Source organism: Alligator sinensis, unplaced genomic scaffold, assembly GCF_000455745.1.
Source record: "Alligator sinensis unplaced genomic scaffold, ASM45574v1 scaffold85_1, whole genome shotgun sequence".
Lineage (NCBI taxonomy): Eukaryota > Metazoa > Chordata > Crocodylia > Alligatoridae > Alligator > Alligator sinensis.
Window position 1 is genome coordinate 2140756 of NW_005841891.1, and position 23392 is coordinate 2164147.

General features: G+C 44.3%; 1 protein-coding gene across 3 annotated transcripts in view; it reads left to right on the forward strand.

Moving 5' to 3' along the window:
- APOPT1 (apoptogenic 1, mitochondrial) overlaps nucleotides 1–13106 on the forward strand; it is a 119450-nt gene extending 106344 nt beyond the window's left edge. For 2 of the 3 annotated variants that reach the window (XM_025197195.1, XM_025197196.1), the window contains exons 2-5: nucleotides 1512–1709; nucleotides 3051–3114; nucleotides 5923–6013; nucleotides 12474–13100. In XM_025197195.1, the coding sequence (XP_025052980.1) occupies nucleotides 1512–1709; nucleotides 3051–3114; nucleotides 5923–6013; nucleotides 12474–12579 (459 nt within the window). In that variant the 3' untranslated portion in view covers nucleotides 12580–13100. Of the gene's footprint in view, nucleotides 1–1511; nucleotides 1710–3050; nucleotides 3115–5922; nucleotides 6014–12473 lie in introns of all 3 variants that reach the window. The other variant, XM_025197197.1, reaches the window with a different exon arrangement.
- Nucleotides 13107–23392: the final 10286 nt, after the last annotated feature.

Consider the following 23392-nt stretch of genomic DNA (forward strand, 5'->3'; position numbering starts at 1 on the left):
TGGCCGTTGGCCCCGCCCTACCGTAATGGGCGGTAACGCTGTCGCAGGCCCCGCCCTACCGTAATTGACGGCCTGTGCGACACGGGTCTCTCCTGGCTGGGCCGTGCTGGAGCGGGTTTGGGCTGGCCCTCCTGACGGGCCGTCCAGCCCGAGCGCTTCATAAGCACCCCGGGCTACGAGCTCCCCCACAACTTACCGATTGAACGAACTGGGATTGGCTCTGGAGGTGGACGCTGTCATGCCACACTCGTAGGTTCTCCGGTCGGAGGGCCCCGAGCAGATCATCAAGTCCGCCCCCTGCCCTGGGCAGCAATGAGTGCTGGGATCGTAACACCCCAGCCAGATATCTGTCTGTGCAGCTTGCTCTTGAAGACCGGTGGGGTAGGGGAGAGCGCCGCCACCTCCCTGGGGAGCCCCTTCCAGAGCCTGGCAGCCCTCACCGGGAAGCGATGCCTCCTGATATCAACCCTGACCCTGCTCTCAATCAGTTGGCGGCCAGTTTGTTTCTGTTGTGCCTTTCCCGTGGGCAGCTCGGCGTGCTTGAGGGAGCTGCGAACGCCCCCGGCAGGGACAAACTCGCTTGTTCGCACTTGGGGAAAATGGCAACGTTGGATTGATGCTGAGGCTGTGACAGGCCAGGACTCGTGCAAGAGGCGAGGGTTTCTTAGGGTGGTATCTCTTACTGGACCAGCCGCCGAGCTGGGATAGAATTAGACAAGCATTTGAACGCAAGGCCGCCCTCGTCAGGTCTGAGCTTTCAAAAGCTTGTCTGACTCTGTCGCCGCTATGTGGTTGCTCCAAAAAAAGATATCACGCTAAGAAATCCCTGCCTGTCACACAGTTTGGGAAACTAAACCTCAAAAAAGTAATTATTTTCCCAAACCAAGCAATGAGTCATTAACAAGGTGTGCTAGAAATCGGGTGTTTTCCCTGCTCCAGCTTTGACAGCTCCCTGGGGAGTCTTTGCTTGCTATTATTGGACATGCAGAAGCAAAGAATAAATAGAAAATAATACCACAAAAGTTTTTTAAGGTGGAAGGCGGGGCCGGGTGGCCCTCTAGAGACTAACTGGTTCTGAGAAGCATGAGCTTTCATAACCTACAGCCTGCTTCATCAGGCTGGATACATGGACTCGCAGAAATAAAGGGTATTTAGTAGAAGGGAATTTAAATACAATGGAAGGGGACACTGCAGTCACTCGTATTGCTATCAGATAACGGGACAAAATGTCAAGTGAAACAGTCATTTGTTGTGTATGTGATCCATGTTTGTTGTATGACTCAGAGGTCACTTGTGCATCTGTCATGTTGCCAAGCATAAAAGTGAATCATGAATTACTGTAGAAAATTTAAATCGGATTAAACCAAACTCGCATTCTTTTTTCAAATATTCAGTTACATGTTTTGAAGTTATACTCAGCTGTGTGAAGTGTTATGATATTTTTCTGTGAACTTATGTACAAAACCTAAATAATTCAAAATGCTTGTTATTCCTTTTTCTTTTTCCCTGAGGTTTCAAGCTTCTGCCCTCCGGCACATTCTTGTAATGATTGGATCGGCCCTCCTGACAGATATTCAAACCTCCGGCCAATAATATTTTATGTTCCTAAAAACGAATCATCGCTGGAACAAAGACTTAGGGAATTTAGACAAGAAACTCAAATGTGGAATCAACAATTCTGGGCAAACCAGAATGTGTCATTCCAGCAGGTGAGCATGTAGATGAGGTACTAAGCCACTTGGTGGTGCTGAGTTTCTTTAAGAGCTTGCGGTGTTAGTAACTGATAGATGAATGGAATTATGTTTCTTAAGTGGAAGATTTTCACAGCTGCACTGCAGAGTGACCTTGAAGCATGATTGTTCTTTATTATATAACTCCTCAAAATAGTTGAGGTAATGCAAAGTATTTGTCTTCAAAAATATTATTATGTCTCTGCAGTTCTTTATCCTGTGCTTTTAAATTTGATTCTGTAGCTGATTCAGCCTGAGTAATGTCAAAGAAAACCAGTTTCTAATGCGTCTGTTTTTGTCAGTTTCTGTTTTTGCTATTATATTGTCTTCTCAATACTGAAGAGCACATTTAAAGATCAACTACATAGTTAACCAGTGTATGTCTAGCTGCTGTTTAATGCAGTATAAAAATATTCTCCCTTTTTTCTGGCTTTTTATTTAACAGATATCAGGGTATGATTGCCCTCTTTTATCCTGGAGCACCTGGCATTCAAGCTGGTTATTGAAACCCGAGCTGCAACCCTGATAACTCCACGATGAGTGGGAGCATAGATGCAGTTATAGAGGGAAAATAAGCAAGAGCTTTTCTGTCCCGATATATCTTCCTGACCATGACTTTGGGCAGGTCATTTTCACTCCTAGTCTCTCTCAGGTTTTTTTTATATGGTTGCACACTGGGGAGGAGATACTGAATTTTAGGTTGAGGGAGCAACAGCAGCTTAACTATTAACCCCCAGCTTTGATGACCTTTTCCAAGGTTCTCCAGAAAGTGATAAAGTTCTCTAAAGAAGAGAAAAGTTTGCTTCCTTTAAATGTCAAAAGAAAATTTTGGGGGTTCCTTTCTTTTTTTAGTTTTAAAACTTTTTTTTTGGCTGTTTAAGTAGCTTTGAATTAATTTAAAGGGGAAGCTACGTGTATTATTTGGACTCAACTTTGTGTATAAAGCAACAAGACCTAATTTGATAAATTGCCTTATTTAAAACTTACAATGTAAGGTCCTGATCCTGTGAACTTGCGCACGTATATAACTTAACTCACACAAACAAATCACATTTATTTCTGTGGGATTCTGTATATAAATAAACTCATACACACATGTAACGGTGTGCAGGATCAGGGCTCAGTGACTGTTTCCTTAAGAGGATCAAATTAACTTATTATTGGATTAAGCAACAAACACTGTTGTCATTACCAGGTTTAGTAAGGTCTAGAAATGGTCCTTTTACATGTTCTTGAAACTTGCTCAGTAAGCTGGTAGGTGGTATAGGTTGGCTAACTTCAAAGACTAAGTGTGTTAATGTGTGGAAACATGTGTTTTAGGGAAAAGAAGAATTCATTTATTCAAGACTGAAAGCTAAAGGTCTGCAAACAAGAGATGAAACAGGTCAGTGAGGCTGTTGTATGCAGTTTAGTGTGTCTTCTGTTTTACCTTTGGGTTTTGCTAATTTCAATTCCCCAGAAAGCTCAAGAGCAGTGGTCACCAACCAATGGATCTCAATCCACCAGTAGATCTCAGAACCTCTTGCAGTAGATCTCGGAGCCTCTTGGAGTCAATCTGAGGCTGGGGTGGAGGGGTGAGTGCCTGCATGTGTGCACCCCAGCCCAGCGGGTCGGTCTGTGGGGGAGGGAAGGGGTGGGGGCTAGATCAAGGCCTCTGCGGTGAGGGACAGTGCCACGGAGGCAGGAGCAGGGGTAAATTGAGTGGTGCCCTGGCCAGGTGAGACTTACCTGCTGGGGAGGCACATCCCCAAATATTTTTTTTTCTCCCTCTGCCTTGATTTGCCCCACTCCTCCTTTCTTCCCCATGGACTTACCTTCTGGGGGTGGGGGCAGTGGCGGTGCACAGTAGATCTTGGGTTCTTTTTTAAATGCCAAAAGTGATCTTCTACATAAAAAGTTTGGAGACCAGTGCTCAAAAGCAAATCCAGCCACCTCTGTGGCTGCAGGGGGATGCTGAGCATCTAGGAGCTCTGGCAGCCTGAGATCTCTGTTCCCAGGAAGGGAATCCATAATTACTTGGTAGTCCAAGTTAAAGCAACCCTTCTCCCCCTCACACATACTCACTCCAATGAAGTAGTGGAGCTGAGTGTTGGAGAGAGTTTGCTCCTGAACACACATTATGCTGGGGCTGCTAGCCTCACAAATCTGGGCTGTCTGTGGTAAGAGAGGGGCTGGTTTACCTGTGCTGCCCATGTGGCTGGGAAGGCAGCTAGGCTGTCCAGGCATGTGACCTGGGGGTCTACAGCCCATGCAGCGTGTGCCCCCCCCCCGCACTATCCAAAAATTGGACAGCTCTGGCTTATACATACAACATGCTTCCTTGACGAAGAGGGAGTCAACTTCTGAGGAAGGAACAGCTATTTCCCAAGTTTACTTGCCTGAACCCAGTTTCTGGAAAATGGTTGCATGTCTGTTTAATGAGATGGAACTAAAAATAAGATACTAATACAGGGGATCTGTAGAGCATGGTACTGAGCATGCCTGAAAAGAATCATTTGATAGATTGTATTGTCAGAGGAGGCCATGAAAGCATCTAGTCTGACCTGTGTTTTACAGATCATTACATTTCTCCTACTTATTCTTGTTTTTAATTCAGTATCTTGTTTGTTTGATTAATTAGATAAATTAGACTAATTAGATAAATTGAATTTCTGTCATGTTTTTTAAAATACCAGAATTTAAACTTATATCACAGTGTTAGTTTTCACTTTTTTTATTGTTTTATTTAGATTACAGAAATAACAGAAATAATAAATTTGTATATTTCCTGGAACTCATCAACTAGTAGAGATGCACTTTGTACAAGTGCTGGAGCAAACATTTTCCCATACAGTAATTTAAGAACAATGAAGAAGAGAACTGAAGCTTAAATGAATGCTTGTCTGTCCACAATTTACTTGTTTGGGAGTTTCTATTAATGTAACAGGTTACTTAAATACATTAATCATTTATACATCAGGCATTCTTTTCACCCAAATGCAAGAGAGTCTGCTCAACTGCTATCGGAATCAAGAAGTAAATCGAGAAAAAACAAAAAGAAATCTTGTAAACAATGATGTAACCTTCAAATTGTCTCGCTCTATATTACTCTCATGACACCTTAATCCCCTGCAGTATTTCAGAGCTGTGAATGCTATCATAATAATGACTAAGAATAATACTTAACGTTCCAAGTTTTTTAAGTGGCTTAAAAAAAGGTGTTATTTAAGTGCTCAAGTTTGAGTGAATGATACACAGGAATCCTGCCTCACTGTAAGTACATGAGTTTTCCCTGAAAACACTTGCTTAGATGCCTAAAATGCTGTTGCTGTGCATGCCCATGGTTAGCACATTCATGTGATTGCAGCTGCTCAGTGCCTTTCATGCACTTAGGCATGGGGACCAGTCCAGTAATTATGCTCGGAGCATACCTCACACATGCCAGTGACAATGACTTGAGCAACAAAGCATACAGCTATGACTATTTACATTAAAAAATAACAGCAAAAAGAGGAAGTAGCGGTGCCAGCACTGAGAGGGTTGAAAATGTCTTCACCCCAGTCTAGCCTACAGTGTGATTAGGGTGCTGTCCTGGTAGGTTGGAAGAATGGAAATGAATTGTCTCTGGCTGAGGATAGTTCAGATTACAGATCAACTCCTGAGGTGGAAATTATCTTTTAACTAAAAAACTCTCAAGGGGTGCCTTAAGGTCCTTTTGGGGTGCTGCATGATGTTGGCACTATTAGGTGTGCAAACGTGTTTCACAAGATAAACTCAGAGAGAAATTTCAAATAGAAATTCTTAGTGTTCAGAACATTCAGACTTATTGTGATCTTTTTGAGTGCTTTACAACAGGTGAATTGCTCTATTGTGTAAAAGGTTGGGACTGACTTCATTACTCCTCTGTGTCTTAGAAGAATGCATGAGCTATTAAGTCTTTCATAGAGTAGGAAATACAAAAACAGAAATTGCTATAGTTAGACTGTAGTTTAACCTTTGGCTTCAGAGTTATTATCGTTGTGCCTACAGGTCACAGGGCCAACTGTGCTAGGCACTGTGCAGAGACAAAGGGTGAGAGATGTAAAAGTGAGTTGCAAAAAACTCAGTGACTCAAGGTCACACAGGAATTTGAGTGGCAGCACAGTAACTGAACATAGGTCCCTTCAAGTCCAATCCAGTGTGTTAACAATTTTATATTTAAATGTACTTTCAGGTCGCAAAATAACACTGAATGCAGAAGAAATGGCTGACTTTTACAAGGAGTTTTTAAGTAAAAATTTTAAAAAGCATATGTGTTATAACAGGTATGTTGAATGCTACATCTTATCAGCTACTTTGAAGGGACACTATCAACCTAAAGTATTCTTCGGTCTGAAATGTTTCTCCTGCTATTGTTACAAATAACAACTATGATGAAGATTACTGATAAAGGCTAGAAAAGATGCATACATTCTCTTTTTTTCCACCGTTATTTACTTTGCATTTAACAACTGTTTATGGATAATCCCTTTGAGTACTTCTTTTATGGTTAAATGCAGCATCCCTGAATCACTGTTAGTCTTGCTACAGACTTCAATAGGAGCTGGGACACGTGTTCAGCTAGTTAGTTTCCTCTTTTATTATGTGGGTATTTCATACAGTAACATGGAAGGGGGAAAGTCAACATAGGTAAACATGAAATTAAATCCATTTAAATTATATTTCAGTAATGAGATTTTATTTAGCCACGTACCTTTTCAATAAATTGAATAAGGCAGTAATTTAAAAAGTCATGTCAGTTGCATTATTTTTGGTATCGCAATGTTGCCCGTAACCTTGAGGAGGTGAAACTGATTGGTACTGTTTTGTTGGGGGTGTGAGAAGTTGTGTGAGTTTTTTCCTTTTGCTGGCTGTGACTGCGAAGCTTCAGGTGCTGAATTGATTCAGAGGTGCTGAATTGATTCTGTCTACCCCTCCTCTGACCCTGTGCCATTTGTTGAGGACGTGTATTGCTCTTTGACGCAGAGCGCCACACCCCTGCCTTTCCTCCCCGTTCTATCTGCCTGTACAGTCTGTAGCCCCTAATGTTTACCGCCTAATTGTTCATTAGAAGCTTGTAAAGTAATAGTTATAGTAACATGAATCTCTTTGATTCCAATAACTCTTCAACACAACCCAAAGAAATAGACTCCACAACATGGGTGAGAAAAGGTGCCGAGATGCTCCATCAGGTGCAATATTGAATTAAGTTCACAGTAGGCCTGTGCAAAGCAGATAGTATTCACTTCGGATCTGAATTCAGCCGATTCAGGGGACAGTGATTCAATTCGGTGATTTGATGGACGATCCCAACTGTCCCACACTGCATGGGGGCCTCTGCACAAGCCCCCCTGCCCAACCCCCATCCAAGCCCTCCCATGGCTGTCCCGCCTGCCCCAGCTCTGGCCCTATAAGAAAAAAAAACAAAAAGCCCCCCAGACTCGCTGGCTCTTGCCCAGCATGGGGTGATCCCTGCTGCCCCGCATTGCCCCATGCTGCATGGGGAGCTCTGCACAAGGCCCCCAAAGCCCCAAGGCCACTGCAGGAATTGGCAAGTCCAGGGGGTTTTGGGGGTTTGTTTTTTTTCTTAAAGGGCTGGAGCTGTGGTGAATGGGGCAGCCATAAGGAGGCTGGGGGAAGTAAGGCGGGAGGGGGGTCAGGGGGCTCATAGCAGGACCCCCCATGCAGTGTGGGGCAGTGGGGATTCTCCCGCTGCCAGGTAGCACCCAGTGAGTGGGGGCTTTTTTTTTTTTTTTTTTAAAGCACCGGGATCTGGGGGGGATGGGGCAGCCATGGGTGGGGACTGGGGGAGCAAGTAGGGGATGGGGCCTGGCAGGGGTCCCCCCATGGTCCCCTCCCCTCCTGCTCCCTACTTACCAGCTCCAAGTCCAGCTCCAGCACCCTGCTGCAGCAGGTGGGGACTGCACAAATCATTGAAGCTCTCCAAATCTTTTCCGAACGGATTCGGAGAGCTTCAGATTGATTCAGACCTTTTTATTGGTCTGCTGATTTGATTCGGATTTGGAGATTCGGCCAGCAAATCGGGCCGAATCTCCTCTGAATCGATTCAGCACCTGAAGCTTCGCACAGTCACAGCCAGCAAAAGGAAAGCTAGTTTACAGCCAGCAAAAGGAAAACTCACACAACTTCTCATACCCCCAACAAAACAGTACCAATCAGTTTCACCTCCTCAAGGTTATGGGCAACATTGCAATACCTAAAATAATGCAACTGACATGACTTTTTAAATTACTGCCTTATTCAATTTATTGAAAAGGTACGTGGCTAAATAAAATTTCATTACTGAAATATAATTTAAATGGGTTTAATTTCATGTTTACCTATGGGTAAGAATACATGGGGGTTGTGGGGAAAGGGACTTAACGGTGGGTGTCTACTACAGACTACCCAACCAGTGGGAGGAGCTGAACCAGGAATTCTCAGGTCAGCTCGTGGAGGCAGTTAAGTCAAGGGATGTGGTCATCATGGGTGACCTAAACTACCCAGACATCTGCTGAGAGGAGCAGTCAGTCAGGTCTGACCGCTCATGTAGGTTCCTAGCCGAGATACACGACTTCCACCTAACCCAGGAAGTGCACAGTCCCACTAGGGGAAATGCCTTGCTTTATCAGCAATTTGGATGAGGGTAAAAAGCACCTTGTTCAGATTCATAGATGACACTAAGATATGGGGAGAGGTGGGCACAATAGAAGGGAGGGACAGGCTACAGCTAGATCTGGACAGGTTACAAGGGTAGGTGGATGAGAATAGGATGGGGTTCAATAGTGACAAGTGCAGGGTACTGCACCTAGGGAGAAAGAACTAGCAGTATATTTATAGGCTGGGGAACTCCCTTCTCATCAGCACAGAGGCAGAAAGGGATCTTGGAGTCATTATTGATTCCAAGATGAACATGGGCTGCCAATGTGAGGATGCGGTCAGGAAGGCTAATCGCACCTTGTCATGCATCCACAGATGCAGCACGAACAGGTCCAAGGAGGTGATCCTCCCCCTCTATGCAACATTGGTCAGGCTGTAGTTGGAGTACTGCGCCCAGTTCTGGGCACTGCACTTCAGAGGGATGTGAACAGCATTGAGAGGGTCCAGAGTTGGGCCACTCGCATGATCAGGGGACAGCAGGCAGAAGAGAGGCTATGGGACCTGAACCTGTTCAGCCTCCGCAAGAGAAGGCTGAGAGGAGACATGGTGGCCGTCTGTAAACTTACTAGAGGGGACCTGCGGGGAACGAGGGAGTCCCTGTTCCCATGAGCACTACCAGGAGTAACTAGGAATAACAGCCACAAATTGATTGAGAGATCAGGCCAGACATCAGGAAGCATTACTTCACAGTCAGGGCAGCTAGGATCTGGAACCAATTTTCAAGGGAAGTGGTGCTCACTTCTACCCTGGGGGTCTTCAAAAGGAGGCTAGATAATCACCTAGCTAGGGTCATTTGACCTAGCATTTTTTCGGGGGTTGGACTTGATGATCTGGTCATGACCCTTCCAACCATGAAACTAATTTTTCATATTACACATTTACAGTAAATTGAAGTTTGTAGAGAAACTTTTCCCTGTATTTACAGTAACAATTGCATTAAACTTAGCAGTTAGTCAGTCACAGAAAACACCACAGAAACATCATCAAAACACAGGCATTAAAAAAAAATGTTATTAATTTTTAATAAGATGGTAACAAACATAGCAAACATTATATTAACTGATGGTTGAGAAGGCAGACTGCTACACACTAACTGCCCATGGGAAGGTTTAGTGGGGTGAACTGTGGCTGGTATCCATCCACCTGGTAAAGAGCATTCAGAATCTGTTCCCGGATGGGGCCCTGCTTGTTATTACCCTGCCATCAGTTCATCTGCTGAAGTTACATCATTTTAATTAACAAGTGTAATTATACAGTCTTGGAAACAATGGCATGCATTGTAGGTATTGTGGCTTCCAGGAGCCTCGCTTGTAGAATCTGGTATTTATGCGTTCAACTCAGTGTTCTCTCACAGCCTTGCCAGCTGGATTCAAAGTTGTGACTGTCATAGTATTGAAATTTGAACTCTACAGTGCTATTTAGTGTAGTATGACTGCGCACTGGTTCATGAATATGTATTTGGGAATATTTATACTGGAAACTGTCTAATTCTGAAAACTGGAGTAGGATTGTTAGCTTTCAATAAACAGGAAAAAAGGCAAAGTTTTATATGCATAATTCTGGAAACAAGAGGAGAAGGAAGTAATTCCTTTATTAATTAAGTTGATTTCATATTATGTTTTTGTGTGTAATGTAAGGCTAATTAAGAGCCTTCTCTTAGATTGGGCCCTTATTGTAGAGCTAATAGCACTGGCTTGTGCCAGGCATGTGCGTATAAGCTTTCCCACAGAGTTCTGCCAAAAGACCACAATCCTGATCTTTAACACCCCCTGGCATTCCAGTTCTAAGTCTTTTTTTTAACATATCCTGTTAATTGTGCAACATTTTGTGACATGGACAAAGAGCCATTGGGAATAAGAAGGAAATGACACAATTTATTTTTAATTTGTAACAAGGGCAAGGATTTGAGACAAGCTCTCTAGAAATGAAAGACTGGGATGGGTCATTGTACATAGACCTTGACTCAGTTCTAAAAGCCATGCTTCAAAAGCCCATCTAAACAAAAAGTTAGTATGTAACACAAACTTTGAAAATATGGTAGCTATAGTCCTAACCAAATATATATACTGATTTGGGAACTGCGCATTTACTACATGAATCATAGATTCATAGATTGTAGAGTCGGAAGGGACCACAATGGATCATCGTGTCTGACCCCCTGCCCCTGGCAGGAAAGAGGACCGAGGTCAGATGACTCCAGCCAGGTGACTGTCTAGCCTCTTGAAGACCTCCAAGCTAGGTGAAAGCACCACCTCTCTTGGAAGCCCATTCCAGATCCTGGCCACCCTTGCTGTGAAAAATGTCTTCCTAATATCTAACCTAAATCCATTCTCAACTAGTTTACACCCGTTATTCCTAGTCACTCCCTGGGGCGCCCTAGTAAACAACGCATCACCTATTCCTTGTTGACCTCCCCTAATAAATTTATCGGTGGCCACAAGATCTCCCCTCAGCTGTCTCCTGTGAAGGCTGAAGAGATTCAGCTCTCTCAACCTCCCCACAAAGGGTCTTTCCCGAAGGCCACTAATCGTGTGAGTGGCCCTCTGGACCCTCTCGAGATTCCTCGCGTCCCTCTTGAAGTGTGGCGCCCAAAACTGGACACAGTAGTCCAACTGTGGCCTGACCAGTGCCACGTAGAGGGGGAGCATCACCTCCTTTGGTCTATTAGTCATGCACCTGCTAATGTACAACAAGGTGCGATTGGCCTTGTTGATGGCCTCGTTACACTGCCGGCTTGTGTTCATCTTGGAGTCAATTATGACTCCAAGATCCCTCTCTGCCTCGGAGCTGCTGAGAAGAACACTCCCCAACCTATAGGTGTGCTGAGGGTTCCTTCTTCCCAGTTGGAGTACCTTACATTTATCTTTATTAAATGACATCCTATTTCTCTCTGCCCATTGATCCAACCTTTCCAGGTCGTCCTGAATCTGCTCCCTGCCCTCCGGTGTACTAACTTTGCCCCATAACTTGGTATCATCAGCGAACTTGGAGAGGGTGCTCTCCACGTCCTCATCCAAATCACTGATGAAGGTATTAAGTAATGCCGGTCCAAGGACCGGACCCTGCAGGACCCCACTGCCCACCTCCCTCCAGGCCGAGAAGGAACCATCCACCACCACTCTCTGGGTGCGGTCCCTAAGCCAGTTGGCCACCCACCTGACCGTGTAGGTGTCCACTCCACAGTCTGCTAGCTTCCCAATGAGGATAGGGTGCGAGACTGTGTCGAAGGCCTTCCTAAAGTCCAGGAAGATACATCAGCCTCAGCTTCTGCGTCCAGGCAGCGTGTGACCTGGTCATAGAAGGCTACAAGGTTTGTCAGGCAGGATCTACCTGTGACAAACCTGTGCTGGTTTCTCCTCAGCATTGTTTCACCTGCTGGGCCTTCACAAATGTGTTCTTTGATTATTTTCTCTAGCATTTTCCCAGGGATAGAGGTAAGACTGACTGGCCTGAAGTTACCTGGCTCATCCCTTCTCCCTCTCTTGAAAATGGACACCACATTGGCCCTTCTCCAGTCCTCAGGGACCTGGCTGGAGCACCATGAGTGTTCAAACAGCAGTGCCAGTGGCTCAGCTATGACACTGGCCAAAGCAAAGCCTCCTTTCTGCCTTGAAGGGTGGTCAAATTCACCCACGTCAACAAATGTATAGGCAAGCAGACACACAGACAACCAGTAGCACAGTGCTGTTCATGAAGGAAGTTTCCCCCAACTGCTTAATGATCAGCTTCCTTCTGAAATGTGAGGTTTATTACCCTTATCTTAGATTGCATAATATTAAATATAATTGTTCATTAGATTATTCAACCCCCTTTTAACTCCATTACATCATTAACCTCTGGTTGCTTGCAGCCATGCATTCCACAGGCTGATTACACAATGTGTGACTTAGTACTTAATAGCAGGAAATACAAATTTTCAGAGGCAAGTTCTAATTAGGCAGGAGAAACAAGGCTGCCAGAAAAGAGAAAGGTACGTCATTAGTGAATTGTCATGTATCAGTGTTTAAAGATCCTTAATTGTAATTGTGTATCTGTCTCTTCTGTTTTCATTTTGGGGCTGATGGCTTTTTTCATGTTGGAATGCAGAGATTGGTATAAACGTAATTTTACTATCACGTTCCTCATGGGACAAGTGGCACTTGAAAGAGCTTTGAGGAGGCTTGTATGGAAAGAGACAAACAATGGAAATTAAAGCTCACCACCCTATGGAAAATACAACAATATAGTGAAGCCTGTCCACATGCTGTCTGCTGTCAACATTCAAAATCTAAACTGCTAATACAGTCATTACCAAGATTTATGTTTATCTTAAATATTAGGCCACATAAATGAGAATTATTCTTGCTCTTGAATTTATAGCTATTGTTCACATGTATATTCCCATTTCATATCCCCAAATCTGGCCAACAAATAACTATATTGGCTACTTACCAGTGCATTTTAGATGCACTTGGTTAACTATTTTCTCATACTAGTTAATGTAGAGGTATGTTTGAATGAAGAGATCAGTGCAATTTGTGATTATACATTGAATCAGCCCATCTTAGAATGATCGAAATACTGCTTTTCTTCTTTTTAAGTAAGCCTTGATTTAATACTCCCATAAATGACCAAAACAATAGTCTTCTAAATCTCATTTTTGTCTTTAACAGAGTAAAATGCATCAAGTAAGCAATTTGTCCCTGTTGTCAGAACTCATTTACCAGCCATGAGGGAATGCCTGGCTGTAAGTGAGGTAAACAGTGTTAGTAACTAGTAACAGCCATATCTGTTAACTACATAGTACAAGTTTGATGTTCTCAGCAGCTTCCTTGGATGCACAGAAGTCCTTTTTAGCTTGAGAGGGAGTTTTGATCCTGCACGCATGCACGCACGTGCGCGCACACACTCACACACACTCTCTCTCTCTACATTGTAATTGTACCATTCATACATGGTTTGAAAGAGATGATATTGCAGTGAATGTGTGCCCTGTCCACTTATCCAGCTGAACAGATGGATCCTTGCTATGATGCCTGAGAAGTTGATTTTGCTGAATTTGTCTGTGTACTTGAACAAAAGTGTGCATTTAAAGCTCCCTACCTCTCCTAAATTGCTCTCCTTAGGCACCACCTGCTCACAGTTCCCTAAAGGCCAGTGACCCAGCTACAGTGCCTTCTTGTCTGGTTGCTCTTTGAATTCAGCAGGTTTAGATCTGTAGAAAGAAAGGGCAATGTCTCTGTAAAGCATCCTTTCCCAGTATTCATTCAGACCCTCTGACAGCTACATTCATTGTGCTTTTCAGACTCTTTGAAAATAGCTGTAGAGGCCATAGCTCACTGCTCCAGCCCTCGAGATATTTTGAAATCTGCACAATGATCTGGATATTCAGGGCATCCATGGATTTGGAGGGTGATGTTCCAAATTATCACCATAATTGCTTGATAGAGTGACAAGTTGGAAACTTGGGGGTTTCTACGTTACTTAATTAAGTCCCAGAATTTTCTGTTTATGAGCATGATTCAGGCCTATGCTGCTTTATTGTAGAAGTGAATCATTAAATATGTGTAGTACAGCCTCAAAACTGCAATAAATATGTGCAATATGGCCTCAAAACTGCTCCAGTTAGTATAGATGACTGGCTAAATTAATAATTAATTTATAAGCTGCAACTTCAAGAACCGTAATGCAATGTGTTTCAATAATGTGATCTTATATACATTCACACACAAACTTAAATACCCAAGTGAACCATCCTATACTGGGCTTTTTATTTCTGGCAGCACTGTAAGGAAGTGTCAACCATTTGCTCATTCTCCGTCTGGTATGATAGAGGTTTTTGTCTGGGTCATAATTACCAAACTCATTTCACATAGACACACCCCTAAAACAGCTTTCAGATGTTGGCACTTTCAATCACTGCCTCCCTGGAACAGAATTGAACCAGCATTCTCGGGGGAATGCTTTGGTTTTATAAGTAGCAGACCAACTGTTACTGACACATTTTCTTTTGTTGAGGAATATGTAGTCAGTTGTGACTGACTGGGGCAACTGGATTTGTGTCTGGGCTAATATTTTTTTAATGCTTTTTACATTAGTGAACTTCAAATTGTCACTGATTTGTGCTGGTAAACTTTATTGATAGATTTATTTTCATTTCAATTACTGTGGTTGCCAATGTGTTATTCTTTTCTTTCCCATTAAACTGACATACCTTTACAGCATTGATATACAATTGGAATTGGCCCTGTTATATGTTTGTTAAAATATGTTTGAAATGCCCTATTTTTAAATATATATATTTTTCTGAAATAAAGCATCAAATGTGCATATGTAGTGTGTAATGCTCAGTGTTTAAATGAACTCGGCTACAGCGTATCTTATACCATACAAACTTAGACTATATTATCACTAAAATTATCTTTACATTACATTTCAAATAATTCTGTTCTGAAAAACAAGGACAACTCCACTAAAATGATTTTTTCATGTTCAGAAGCACTGTGAAATCAGCATCAGGCTTCCGCATCCAATGTAATAGTGCATAGCCAGATTGTATCTGGCATTTGCTGAATAGAGGAGCACTTATGGTGTAGCATAAATGCCCTCCCCCTTTTAGACTGAGTTTATAGCTAGTGTTCACATTTATATTCCTTCACAGCTCCTTTCCCTCTTAGACTGGGTTTGGGACAGGTGGATCAGCACAGGGTTGGGATCTGTTAGCCATTTGCCTGATACGTTGACAGGTTCCCCCTTTTTGCTTTCTGAAGGAAAAAATGTAAAAGTCTCATCCGACAAATGTTTTGGGAGTAGCCTCTCTCTCATTTTTGGAGTCTAGCATATCATAAGTATGTTTGCTGCGTGAGATCAGGATTGGGTTTGAGATACTTAACCAGATGTACTGAAGTTGTCCTGTCTTCTATTGTCTACCTTAAGAAAAAAAACTAGAGATTTTTCTAGGCAGCTTCAGCTGTGCAACTTTTGGATACATGCTCATTCTTAAATCAGTTGAAGTGGTTTTACTGTCCTTTCTTAGGACAAAAAACAAAGATCAGCGTTTTCAAAATTGGATATTGATTTTGATTACTTCCATTTTTTTGGATTCACAGTGTGAAACACTTGGGTTCTCATTTTCAAACTGACTCAAGAGGAGCTCCCACTGCATAGCTAGTCTGAGAACCAGATCGAAAGGGTCTCATATGAGGCAAACAGAACCTGCGAGACACCAAAACAGGGGGCTTAGGTGTCTAAATTCTGCCTAAATCCAAATTGTGATCTTCAGAATCCTGGCTCAGCTACTGTCTAATCTAGGTGGTATCTAAACTCCAGAGGTGCTTGGAGCTGTGGTTCCTGACAGCTGAACATCTCTACATAAGCCCAAATGGGATTCAGAAAGTAGATGCAACTCTGCCTAAGCAGAGTTGACTAGATCTAAAAGGCATTCTTAGAACCGTGGTTCTGCATGTGCCCAGAACTGCTGCAGTCCTGACAGCTGAACATCTCTGTATGTAAGCCCAAATGGGATTCAGAAAGTAGGTGCAACTCTATTCAAGCCTCTAAAGCAGGGGTGGGCAAAATACAGCCTGTGGACCGGATCCAGCCCACCAAGGGATTTAATACATCCTGTGGTGGGTCCCTTGGCCCCACCCAGCCCACGTGTAGGAGGTCAGCCTGGGCTGTGATACATGTGGCTGGTCTTGCTGCCCCAGGTGCACAACAGCTAGGGCAGCATGGCAGCCAGACTCAGCTTCCCAGCAGTGGTGGCTCCTTCTAGCTGCTAGTACCAGTGTCAATACTGCCACTGCTAGCCCCAGGCCCACTGCCAGGTACCCTGGCCCATCTGCCCTACACTCACTGCCACAGGTGTCAGATGGAGCAAGTGGGTGGGTGGGGCCTCCAGGGAAACCAGCCCGGGACCCCTGTGAGCAAGATGTGCTTGGCCGAGTGGATGGGATGGAGTTGTGGTCAGGCAAGGAGTGGCATCTGTGAGCAGGGCCAGGGCCAAGGCTGGGATTGCAGGGTAGTGACAACACAGGCCCATGCTGGGAGCGGACCCTGGCTCCATGCTGTCACTGCCCTGAGGCCCTGGCCCTGCCTGCCAATCCTACTCCTGGATGCTACTTCCCACCTGCCTGCTGTACCATTCTACCTGCCTCGTTGAGTGTACCTGGCCTGCGGAAGTCCAGGGTGGGTCTCCATGGAAAGCCCTCCCACCTGTCTGCTCAGTCCAGTGCCCCCAGACTGGTCTAGTAATCTACCCCTTAGGGAGTTTTGGTGAGCTGTTGCTGGGGCAGGGGGAGGAGGGGTGGTGACCCAGCCCACAACAGCTCACCAAAGCTCCATAAGTGGCCCCTGGCCCAAATAATTCCCCACCCCTTCTCTAAAGACTAGATCAAAAAGGCATTCTCAGAGCCCACTCAGCACCCACAGACAGAATTGCACTCCCTGCAACATGCAGTGGCAGCTACTGCTTCTGAAAACCACAGGGGCCCCCTTCCTGCATAATTATAGCCACTTGCTCAGAAACCATAAGATCCAGGTTCAGTTGCCTCCTTGGCATGAAGGGGCTCAAGCTCACGCTTCCCACTCCTAAAGAAGTACTCCACAGACTTGAGTTTGGGGGAGCACTCCACTTCTCCTGTTGAAGCTGTGCAGAGGGAAATATATTTATTGCAATATTCACTGGCTAATCATAAGGCAAAGCATGATTCAGGAGCTTACTGGGTAGGCAATCAGCTGGGTTCCAGTTCCTACTTCCGGAGGTGTTTCTGTAATTATTCAGTGAAAATTTTATATCAAAGAGTTTTGTGTTAAACTAGTTAATGTGCATTATTTTCAGGTGCCTTACCCATCACCTTTCAGTCCAGTTGCCTCTTAGCCCTATTTTCACCCTGCCACCTATAGCCCAACTATCCCAGAACCCCAACACCCATTGTTTAGTGCTTGGCATCCACATCCAGCACCTTACTCTAAGCGTACTTTCTCCAGAACACCCCGAGCCTCCTTTGCTGCCTCCTGTATAGTCCCACCCTCCGCCTGTCCCAACCCCATGTGATCCTGTTGGCTACAAAGGACCAACTCACAGAATCATCATAAAATTCTAGTTTATTAGAAGGATGCAAAAGTCAGATCATAAAACTTGGGGCTGATCCCCTCAAACACACACACATTCATGCACACACACACACTCTCAGTAGCTAGGTATGAACACTAAGCACTGGTGTCAAGATATACCTATCCCCAAGTGCTAGAGTCTGCCGGCGATGGCCAGTCGAGGCTTCTTTCAGTGCAGTGTTGTTTCAGAAGGAGGTCGCTGGCTGGTCCTTCTGGCTGGGCAGGCAAGGTGCTGGTCAGGTCGAAGAGGGTGCCATAGGGGGTCATTCTTCACTGCCTTTTATCCCTCTCTGGCAGACTTTGCTGACTCCCCAATTTTCAGGCTTACCCAATCCAGGGGTCGTTGACCTTGTGGGACGTCCCCCTTGGTGGTTGCTAGATGGCAGCTGTCAGCCCCAGGGGTCATGTCCGCAGGTATGTGCAGTCTCGGGAGTCCGTTGATGAAGTTTGATTAATTCACTGCTGTGATTAGTTCAAATGGGGGCTTCTTTACCTTTAACAGTGAAGTTTCAGGGAGTTCCTGGCTCTGTATTGATCCTCTCCTTAGTCTGTGGTTTGGTAGGTGTTAATTGCTGCTCATTAACATCTTATCCTGTCTAGCTACTGTGTGACACAATCATTCAGGGACCGGTTCCATACAGAGAAACTGCGGTTCGATTCCCACCCTTGCTAACATTGTTACATGGTACAACTTACTGTTAAACTTAAAGTACATTTGTTACAAAGTTAAAAAGCATAGACTATAAAACATAAAAGGGTGAAATGCCATAGCACATACAACAAACAGACCAAATACAATGGTGGGGACGGGACATACTGGTGCAGAATACTATTTTATACCCAAAAAAGCATTTACAAACTATATCTTTATTACAAGTACACCTTATATGCTATAAAAATAATAATAATATAATAAAAGAAGAGGGAGGAAGGAAGAAAGGGTAGAAAAGGGAAAGCATCCCCAAAAGGGGGCAAATGCTGCAAAAGGGGCTTTTTGCCATATGGAGGGATTTCACATAGGAGGGTGGGGGGGGCAGGCAAAAAAAAAGGTTTCTTGTTTCTTGCTACAGTCCCAAAGCCCAGTTACCCCACAGTGCCCTGCATAGTCCAACTGGCCAGCTCCCCTCCAACCCCAAACACAATCCCACAATGCTCTTTTATCCTTTGTGTGCAGCTCCACTGCCCACTTCTCTCTCTCTCATGCACAGCCCATCTCCCTTCAACCTCACACATGGCTCCTCAGTCTACTTTCTTCATAATCTGTTTACTAGACATGTTGCTGAGATACTTGTACTAGCTCCAGAACAAAGTAGCATAGGGGGTTACTTGAACAACAGTAACCACCATACCCCCACCACCAGACCCCCAAACACACCCACATCCTTCCAGAGCCCCCACACACTCCCACCCCTACCACACCCATACCCACATCTTCCCACACACTCTACACCCATACCCCTCCATACCTCTCCCCAACTCTCCCCCACACACCCCAGTCTCCATACCCACATACACACACCCCACACCTTCACACCTATTCCTCCCCACACAACCCCCACATACACCCCCTTAACTGCCCCATATACAATATGCAAAAGTAAGAGTGTATTTTGAGTTATTATGCAGTTGCCTCTAGATACACAATGCAAACACACATAAATCAGGACATTAAAAAAAAGTTATAATGTCTGATTTTTGTAGTATATGGCTTTTTGGCTTTTTTCCCAGTTTCAAGATGGCAAGCTCCCCCCCCCCCCCCCCCCCCCCCGCGGCCCTCCGTGCCGGGGGGGGGGGGGTCCGGGTCAAGGGTAGGGACTGGTGGTGGCAAAGGTCAGGGGTTAGGGGCTAACCATGTGGCCCTTGACAGCTCAGCAAAGCTCATTAAGCAGACCTCCAGCCAAAATAATTGCCCACCCCTACTATACTCTGTGGAGGTGCTGTCCATGGTGCTTCCTAATCTGGCCCTTACTGGCAGTGCACTCGTGGTGCTGGCTAGTTTAGAGCCATTGATGGAGTGCCCGATTCTCCCCAAGCAGTGAATAGGGAACATAGGCATCTGACACAGGGTTCTGGATTCTACTCGGGAGGCCAGGTGCCCAAGTCAGGGATTTCATCAGCAAGGACCCAGTTGCTTTCATGGTTCACCAGAGTACAATTTTACTGATTGTGCTTTCTTAGGAATGGATAACAATGAATATATGATAGACTGCATTAAGGCCCCAATCCTGCAGTGAGCCCCTTGAAGATAAAACGCTATATACAAGTGGCATTCCACTGCCTTCATTACAGATCTACATGGGTTTGGGGTCCTATTCTTTTAGAGCTCATTGAAGGCCTTAGTTTATTATCTAAATGTCAAGGTTCAATTCAGAAAAGATAATAATGCAACATAAAAAGAGAGTATTAAAAATAATCCACATTAACTGATATAATTATGTTTTTTGAGCAGCTAAAAGCCATATATTTTTTTGCCAGGCTTATGTTAATTTTTTTTTGAGTCAGGACAGAATTTTAATAAGGCCTACTGTATTCAGATATTGCTGACTACAAATCCTGCGGGCATCAAAATAACAGAAAATGCCCATAGACAGTTGAAAAATAATTCCTTATATACACAGAAGACTATTACAGCAACAAAAAATGGTGAAATAGATCAAAGAGTAACTTATCTTTGGAAAAAATACAGGAAAATTCAAGGGGAAAAATGCAGAGGAGCTTTTACCAATGGGTATTAAATTAAACCTATCAAGACATAGTAAACAGTGTTTTCATATTCAGGACTGTCAGCATATACCTTTTTAATCTGTGTCTCCTCTGGTAAGACCTAACAAAGCAACATTGTTTTAGTAATATTCAGGCGGTTAATTATGTTAAGTGGTTTATATTGTGATGGGAATGCTTCTGTTCTAAAATTCTCTGCATTTCCTGCTATTCACAAAACCTCTCTATTGAGAGGTTTCAGAAGAACAGAAGAGGAGGTAGAAGTGTCAAACAGGAATAAGAAGAGAGATTAGTTAATAGTGTGTTTGAATAGCTCCGAGCAGTGGTAGCTCCCTTGTTAGGCATACAGAAGTTTTATAATTCTCCAAATAATTTAGCCCAAGCAAAGTTGTGTGTCAGATACCCTACATATTGATAAACCTAGCTTGAGAGGAATGTCAGTTACTACTGTGATAATATTTTCCAAATTTCATTGAAAACTTCATGTGAAATAAAAATCTCTAGGTCACAAATGAAGAGTTTTCATTCAAAAGCTAACATTTTTGGCTCAAATCTTTCAGAAACTCATCATTTTAGGAGTACTGTACTGCAACAAGTTTTCAGTGTCCCATTACTATGCAGTGAAAAGAATCCATTAAGGCATCCTTATTTAGCCCAACTGAAGAACTCATTTGCAGTTTGGTAGAAACCTCAGGTCCACACTTTTCTATAAGGTTAGGTAGCTGCTGGCACCAAGAAGGAATGTTGGATTTCATTAACCATGATAGAATATTTTAAAGGACTTTTGTAGTAACAAGTTATTTCTAGAATTATTAAATGTATACATATGTACTGCAAAATGTGGTCTGTTTTTTGACTAATGATATTTTATAGGATGAAGCCCATGAAGTGTATTCTGAACTTCAGAACAGATTAGTCAGAGAGCTTGGTAGCTGTCTAACTTGATTTATCACAATGTTAGGCATGTTATATGCAAAATAAATGGCATGACGCAGCATAAAATATTTTCTAGAAAGCTAAGGCAAAACAGTCATGTCCATCATCCACATTGATGTGTTATTAATATGTAAGAAGTAGAGGTGCATTGATATATCGGTTACATTTTGGATTGGCACTGATAACAGGAAAATTAACATTATCAGCAATCAGCTTTTTGGGGGCGATGTAGCCAATACTATCATTGATAAATGCAGCATGCATGCGTGCAGCCGCAGCATGAACACAACCAGAATGCAGCCTGGCAGCTTGGAGAGGAGCTTCCTGCTGGTAAGTTTGGGGGGGGGGAGGAGTGGGGCAAGGACAGGGGCAGGTCCTGCCCAGCCAGGGCAGTGAATGTGATCCCAGGAGTGGGATGGAGCTGTGGGTGTCTCATCCAAGGGGCGCAGTTGGGGTGGGGAGGGGGAGCTGCTCCCCACCACTGTGCACACCCTCAGGGGAGGCATGGGGCGCATGTGGCCCCCTGGATTTGTGCACAGGGCAGAGGCGGGCTGCCTACTGTGAGCTTGGGGCCAGGGGCTGTGCTAGCCTCTTCCCAAGCGGGGGGGAGTGGGGCGTGTGTCAGGCCTGGGCTCCAAGCAAGCAGGGGTGAGGCAAGCAGCAGTGCCGGGAGGGGTGGCTACGGGGTGGGCTATAGCCACCCCAAAATTCCCCGTAACCACCCCTCCCAGTGCCACCAACGCCTGCTCTGCCCCCACCCTAAGCCCAGCCCTAGCTCAGCGCCCCCACCAGGAAGAGGCCAGCACAGCCCCTAGCTCTGAGCCCACAGTGGGCAGCCCACCCTCGCCCTACACACAAATCCAGGGGGCCACATGCACTCCAGGGCAGGCATGGGGCACACGCAGGGAGCCGCCCCTTCTCTCTACCCCCGGCACCCCCTGGATGAGCTACCATGACTCTGTCCCACTCCTGAGGTCACATTCACCATCCTGGCTGGGCAGTGCCTGCCCCTGCTCCTGCCCCACTCTCTCCCTCCCATGGGCGCCTCAATCTGCACTCCCCATGCCCACCCCTTCCCCCACCCCTGGAGACCTACTGGCCAGACACTGTTCTCCATGTTGCCAGGCTCCATTCCTGTAAATCAGCTATCAGATTGGGATCAGCCAGTATAGCTGGTTAATAATCGGTCATTGGTATCGGCCAAGAAAATCTTTATCAGTACATCCCTAGTAAGAAGCTATTTCATTTGCCCACAGGTATGTGGGAGTGAGAGAAAGGGAAGCAATGTTTCCCTCTGATATTATCAAAACCATCTTCTCCCTCAGCACCAGCTCTTGGGTAGCTTTCTGTTTCTGAAGGCCTCACAAAATTCTAGCAGGAAGAAAGCAGACAAATGCCCAGCTGACTGGGCTCTGAAGAAGTTAGATGATCTAGCTGTAAATAGGCACGTGTGCCAGTTTCATGCCACTTCAGAAGAAAAGACCTCACCTTCCTTCCAGCTCTGCAAAGGGCCACTGATACTATTCCAGCCATCTAGCACTTTAAAAAAAATTACATTTCCAGAAAAGTGTAAAAAAATATTTTTTTGCTCTCTGGTGATCTTCCCATTGTATTGGCAGGGGATGCTTACAGAAGCATGCTCAATAATTCCCCCCACCATTTCTGCTGTGAATCTATTTTTATCTGGTAATTGAGCCAGTGAAATCACAGCCTTTTCTCCTGAGAGAGGCTGGCTGTAGAATAGCTATCAGAGGATGCATACTTCCTCCTTGGGATAGGAAGCTGCCTCTGACATTTCTTGAAGCCCAGGAGGTTTGCACTGTTTCTGCAGAACCAGCCATCATGGAAAATTGTTGTTTGCTAGCTTAAGCTTATACTGATCAAAGTCATTATGCAGAAGCCTGTGATTAATTTATCATATAATTAACAATTACATTTTAACTTTGGGTTCTATTATACACTACTATGGAAATAAGAACAGAAAGTGCACTTATTTACAGCATTCACTTGTTAATAAAGCACCATATATTACAGTTCACAATCAAAACCACATGAAGGAAAAAGTCAGTCAGATTAATGGCAGTGTCGATAACACAGAAGTCTAGCCCAGGATTACTTTGTGCTAGTAAATGACAGAGAAAAGATGTCTGATCTTTCCTTTATGAATTTAATGCCCTATGATTCTACTATCCTTGCAGTTTTACAGCTTTATGGTAAATGTTTTTGGGGAGAAAAATGTCAAATTGTTGCATAGA